Genomic DNA, 7,310 nt, shown 5'->3' with positions numbered 1-7,310 from the left:
ATATATATATATATATATATATATATATATATATAATTACATATATATGTGCGTGTGCATGTACGTATATGCTTGCAGAGGGATATACATACAAACATACATACGTGTATGTATGTGTGTATATATATATATATATATATATATATATATATATATATATATATATATATATATATATATATATATATATATATATATGTGTGTGTGTGTGTGTACGTGTTAGTGTGTGTGTGTGTGTATGAATCTACGTGTTATGTGTATGTATGTGTGTGTTTGTGTCTGTTGGGGTGTAAATATGTGTAAATATGTTATTGTGCTTCCAGAACACCAGCGTTCACTTCATTATTGAATAAATACAAAAGAGAAACTAACACAAAAACACATCTACACAGGCTCACATACACGCACGGAAGCTCACATACACGCACAGAAGCTCCCACCACCGCACAGTCAGTCAGACAGAGCATACACAATAAATTGAGAAATGCGATGTTATTTGATGTGGTTTTCAAGTATAATGATTTAGTGAGGGGAATATGAACTTTCTCTTCAATCTTTTTCTCCAGCGCTTTCATTATTTAGTTCCATATATTTCTATTCCATTATTAAACTTTGGTATGTTCATTTTTTTCTTTTTTTGCTGATATTTTTTTATGTAAAGATGAATGTAATAAATTTTTAATTCTCTTTACGAGAGTCGCTGAGAATATAGCATGACTTATAAATTGGTTTCAATCTCTTTTCCCCCGGTCAAGATGTTATTTTTTTTTGGTGGGGGGGGGGCAATTTTGCTTTAAGCCTCGAATTTCAGATCAGGTAAGGACATAAGCAGATAGCTTTATAAAGTCACTCTTCTTATCTACATACCATATTAGCAAATGTCGTTTTAAAACAAAATCGTAGCGGAAACAAATTAACATTAAACTAGAAGTGCAATACGTAAAAAATTGCCTGGCTGAAATTTCGCAGTCACTATCACTTCTCTTTTTTTAAACGTGTGTGTGTGTTTGTGTCCTGTCTTATCTGACAGATTTGTATGCATTCGAACAAGGCAAGGTAAAACGCTGCACAAATAGTCTCGGGCGCCTATATTCATACAAACAACTTGGATATTAGCATATTATTAGGCCATAAATACCATCACCGTAGCAAGATTTTCTACGTCACCACGCTTCATCAATTATGCATGCTAAACCATGGACTATGGCATCTAAGAACTGGTCGCTTTATATTACAAACGGAAATGACAGATTTGTTAATATGTGAAGAGGTTTGACAAGCTGCAATAATTTAATTAAAGGCTCATTAACTAGAAATAAAAACATATAATTATGTATAGCCTAACTTAAAGAGTCGAGGCATATATATAAGTTATTACGCTTTTATATAAAAATATATACGCTCCCAACAGCCTGCATGTGGGTTCGAGGAAGTAAATAAACAGTAAAGAATAAACTATATTTAGATCTCATATTCCCCCTACGTTCACATTCTCTCATAGTATTTCATTGAGTACTTAATTGTTGGCACTACGTCGCTACAGAGTATATATATATATATATATATATAGAGAGAGAGAGAGAGAGAGAGAGAGAAAGAGAGAGTGAGAGTGAGAGAGAGAGAGAGAGTTACAAAACAGAGATCTAATGGATACAAATTAATTTATTAATCATTTAACATGTTCAGTTACAATTGTTTCATTTCACAAAATTAAAATTACAAAACATATGTAAATATATAATTTTCCATTTCAAATATATTGTAAGGAAAATGATCAGGGTGTATAAAGTATTCAAAATGTATCCTAGTGTAATCCTTATTGTCCTTTGTACACCCGTATGACTTTCCATACAATGTATTTGAAATGCACAATCTTATATTTATAATATAATTTACTGTATCTTTATATATGTTTTGTAATTATAAATTTATTTATGGAAAGAAACAACTGTAGGTGTGTATGTTGAGTAATTAATAAATTGAACTGTACCCATAAGATCTCTCCGTTTTCCAACTCGATAATAATGTTTGATATTTTACGATATTTTATATAATATATTTATTGAAGAAATATCTCTTCAAAATATAGTATACTAAACCAGTGTATCTTGGATAAAATATCCCTATCAGAGGTTTAATTATCCTCATTTTGACTATATATATATATATATATATATATATATATATATACATATACACACACATGTGTGCGTGTGTCTTTGAAATATACGCACGTGAGTATCAACCGGTGAACACGCGCAAATATATAAGCATATATATTTATCTACACAATATGCACCCCCTCCCCCACCAAAAATGTTATACACAAAATATATATCAGCGCATTGCATCAATATGCACTTAGATACTAAAACATATTAAACTAACATATATGTTGATTGCGAATTTGTTGTTGTTTTTCATTATACGTAAGAGAGTTATCGACCGCCATATTTGATCACAATCACCTCTACCTTGCTTCATGTATACACTTTTACTAGTTTTTGGAGAGTTTTTTAGTTCCTTGACATTACACTAATATTTTTGCATGACTTTATTGAAAATGAAAATCAGATTTTGTGTTAAATTGGAAACCAGCTTGGAGCTTATGAGAAATGTAAGACTTTCTATCAGTCTTTGAATATGACGTGTAGTAGATTACTAACACATACACACACACAAACCCGTGCATACACACGCGCACGCACACACAGAGATACGTGTATATGTGTCTGAGTGTGCGCTTGTGTGTGAATGTGTGTGTATACATCCATAAATATATATATATATATATATATGTGTGTGTGTGTGTATTCATATGCATGTAAACAACATTGTACTTGCCCTTAGCAGTTTATTATCAAGTGATCGTCACAAATGAAATAGTATTAGTAAAAACATACCATTACAGCAACAACAACAATAACTACTACTACTACTACTACTACTACTACTATCGACAACAACATAGATGATCTGAAATTGCACACCAAAATATGTAAAATACTATGATCCTCCTGTTCAAATAGTATCGAAATTTAGCGAATATATCTTTTTGCTGTTTGAGTTCAATAAGTGTGTTCTGTCTGTTATGCAGAGAACTCAAAAAAAATTATCTGACGAAATAAGTCATCCAAATATGTTAGCATTAAATCACAGATATAGGATAAAGGAAGCAAGAGTGTCGAGTTAGTGCGTAGGATACTAAAATAACAAGAAGTAAATTAACGTGGTATCGCTAAATATTAAAAGTTATATTCTGCCAATATGTGTGACAGAAAGCTAAACGGAGTTAAGATAACCTTGGTAATCAACATGGAAGTCACTCGACACGACGCTTGTCACTGGGGAAACATTTCCGAGACAAAGAAAATTTCTATTCCATATCCCAAAAAAAAATTCGAATTGAAGTCTCTAGGAAATATAGCAATAACATTGGTTTCCAAACAGTACAGGCGCCCGGTAGACACATTATATTCAATCAACAACGTCACGATAGTGTATACTGTGCGACGTTTTAAAGAATAATAATGATAATGATAATAATAATGCTTTCAAATTTTGCCACAAGTGCAGCCATTTTGTGGAAGGGAATAAGTCGCTTACCCGAAATGTACAGATGGAAGAAATATTGGTAGGCATTTTGCCTGGCGTGCTATCGATTCTGTCACCTCGCCGCTTTGATGATAATATTAATAGCAACAACAAAAAGTAGGAGACCGCAATGATCTTGGTTGTGTAGGAACAAGCCTTAATGATTATTCGAGTAACAATATTAAATATCTACCAAAACAGAATTGATATTTCCTGCAAGTCATTCTGCCTCAGTAAACTTATCTGAATAAAAAAAACGAGACATTTCTGAACAAAAGATAGCTTGGTCTTTTTGCATTTAAGTGTAATGAAAATTTGAGCGGATATAACTGATTTCCGCTGTAAAAAATGTTTTAAGAGATATTTAGATCAAGAGGACAATATATCAGCAGTAACCCTCCTTAAAATGCAGGATATGCTGTTATTCACATCGATACGATGTGAATTACATTCTCACCCATCAATAGCAAACTTAAAACGAACAGGGAATGAATACAGGAATATCACTGCAATAATACACTAGAATTTTTGTGGTAAATTTAGTTTTCGATACAAAGAAAAAACTTTATTACCATTTAGTTGGCATAGAATTTCAAGCCGGCAAACATGCGGAAGTGACTTCAGTTCTGTTATACAAACGAAAAGAAAAATAGAACACAACAAGCCGGATGTTGAAGTCTCCGATGGGAAATTGTATAGCAATCGGTGTTTCATGCTTATTTGATATCAGAAAATACAATAACAAATAGCAGAATACCATACCAAGTTGAAGTAAGTGCTACAACAAAGAAGTTTATAATAGCAGCGATTGTGATTGGAAGTCTTAGGAATAGTATCAAAATACCTGAGAACAAACTTTCTAAAAATTTACCTTAACTTGGAAATAGTTTCAGGAGAAAATGTTCAGAGAGTGCTCAAGTTTGTGACAGAACACATACGAAGAGATGGAAAACAATTTTTACAGAAGGTACACAATATGCCCCTCTTCCTACACTATCGGTGTGATAGGAAGTATAAATCAAATGAGAAAAGCTCCAATTGCTTGTTGCAATCGTCAACAAACAAGAATACTACTACTACTACTAATAATAATAATAATAGTTTTTAAAATTTTGTCATTGGGCAGCCATTTTGAGGAAGGGGATGCATCGATGAGATCGACATCAGTACGTAACTGGTACTTAATTTATCGAACCCGAAAGTATAAATAAGAAAGTCGACCTCGGCAGAATTTGAACTCAGAACGTAGTGGCAGACGAAATACCGCTGAGCGTGTCACCGGCGTCCTCACGATGCTGCCAGCGCACCACTCTCAATAATAATAATAAGAAGAAGAAGAAGAAGAAGAAGCAATCGAAACTTCTGACAAATGGTACAAGCACCAATTTGAGGCTGTAAATCAGAGAGAAAATGTAATGATTCTTTGAGACTTTCCATTATGTATAGATCGGACCATCAAAGTTAATAAACCAGATATTGTTGTCAAAGTCCAAAACAATAAAGTCTGTTTATTGATAGACATGAGCTTACCCTGTGACCATAATATAAACATACTAAAATTTCGACGCCTATTAATTTTTGTAGAAATCTTTCATGTTTCATGCTGTGTGAGCTTTCATACTTCGACGTGAAAAACATTTGTAAAGCATGTAGTTCATTCTAAGAACATATCGGTGTGTTAAAATATACTAAAGTAAGATTCTCAGGTAATGAATAGAAACTAAGGGATGAAACCGGTCGCAATACTTTATGTCGTTAAAATTAATATGAATTTAATATTGTTGTATTCTTCTTTTATAGCTATACCAAAAAAGGTAGTTATAACAAGCGAGCAAGTAAGCGAGTACAGCGAGGCTTATCGGATTTCATGGACTGTTTGGTCAGCCAGTCAACTCGTTTCCAACAAGATATTACTACGAATGGTGAGTAAATATATAATATATACATACAGCTGGGTGCTGAAAAGTTTCTGGTTTTCGGGAATTGAAAATACCAGCGTGTCAATTTATTATGATTTTATTCCGCAATTGTAGGAATCGGTTTTCGAAACCAAAATTGTAGAGGCTTTTTGGAGCGGATGGTTATATAAACAACTAGCTCTGTATCGATTCTGATAAACATAAGCGCGTGCGCAACAAGCTCACATGTGTTGTCTAAATTCAAATATATTAGCGGCTTTTGAGCAGTAGAAAACTTTTAACATAAAACTGGACCATATATATATATAAATGAGAGAGAAAGATATATGCACACATATACATGTTGGACATAGAGAAAACCAAAGTACATGTTAGTAAGCTAAATGAAAAACAATTATGGACAGCGAAGTAGTATTGAAATAGTAATCGAAAAATTCCAAAGTTTTCTAAAAACGACTCGCATAGGAAATATATAAAAAGAAAGAAGTAAAGATGGCCAAAGGTAGATTGAGTTTTAGAGGAAACTTGTAGAAGACAAAAAGTGCAGATTACAACAATGAAAACGGATACTAGACAAATATATTGATGTTTCGTGTAACACACGTTTTACATAACCAGAAGCCATATTAGTCTTAGTTTTTTTCGAACAGACAGATTTCTTTAGAATTTTGCCGTATGATGGTATAGTATCATTAGTGTCTGCTTGTAGCTTATTGGAATTCTTTCGTAAATAGAATTTTCAATTCCACAACAAATGTCACAAGACAATACACATTTGTGTGAAGATCTAGACCACTATATCAACTGAAACACCAATATTTTAGTTTTTCATTTTATCGACGCCTAAAAAGCGAAAAGCTGCAAAGTAGGGCCTTACGGGATTAGAAATCGGAATGTTTAGTACCGTAACGAAAACTATCAAGTTGTTTCGTTTGATGCTTAATATATTCAGTCATTTCCCCACCTCGAGCAACAATTGTTGCAATATCTCAACAGTGGGAGTGTGGCATGATCGATAATATCGAATTCCATTGCTTTAAATGTATATATATAAATTATTGAACCCCTGAAGGATGAAAAGCAAATTAAGATGGTGGGAACTTAAACAGCAATAACTAAATTTAAGAATCATCGGCGTTGTTGGTAATATCTGTTTCAAAGAGCAAAATGTCTTTGGAATAACAGCCTACACTTCTCTAGAAATTTGCGTTGGTGACAAATCAATTCGAATAATGAATATAGGTTACTCTAACAAGAGCTACGCAATAATAACAATTATTAATTGCAGCAGTACCAGTGAAAGAAGACGCTGTAACAGCAGGATTTATATAATAACCTTCGAATCTATATTTATTCTACCAAACTAGCAAACGTTATAGCAAAAGGTAGACAGAGAGAGATATAAGTGGCATGGGAATGCATATTCATGTGAAATTACATATTAAATCCAAACCGGCGTATAAGATACGGATTTCTTCATCAAGCTACCTTCCACGATCGCAAGGATGTCATCATTTTAAGAACACATGTATCATGCACACACGTATATACATATATACATTCATACATGGACCATCTCGTCGTGAAACTACGTATGAGAATTCGACAATATATTATTGAACAACCACACATGACTTAGTTACATAGTGATCAAATGTTTGTGTGTACACACTCACACACACACACACACACACACTGAGACAAATATATTTTTTAAGAGTACAACCGCATTACTTGAATCAACGTATTGTTTAATTATATATATATATATATATATATATATATATATATATATAT

General features: G+C 32.8%; 1 protein-coding gene across 1 annotated transcript in view; it reads left to right on the top strand.

Moving 5' to 3' along the window:
* The window catches only part of LOC106877064 (limbic system-associated membrane protein), a 77,401-nt gene that overhangs the window by 68,711 nt on the left and 1,380 nt on the right, over nt 1-7,310 (top strand). Inside the window, exon 7 of the mRNA XM_052975188.1 lies at nt 5,395-5,516. Coding sequence (XP_052831148.1) covers nt 5,395-5,516 — 122 coding nt within the window. The remainder of the gene's footprint in view (nt 1-5,394; nt 5,517-7,310) is intronic.

Source organism: Octopus bimaculoides, chromosome 20, assembly GCF_001194135.2.
Source record: "Octopus bimaculoides isolate UCB-OBI-ISO-001 chromosome 20, ASM119413v2, whole genome shotgun sequence".
In the NCBI taxonomy this organism is placed as follows: domain Eukaryota; kingdom Metazoa; phylum Mollusca; class Cephalopoda; order Octopoda; family Octopodidae; genus Octopus; species Octopus bimaculoides.
This window is presented reverse-complemented; position numbering and strand designations above follow the sequence as displayed.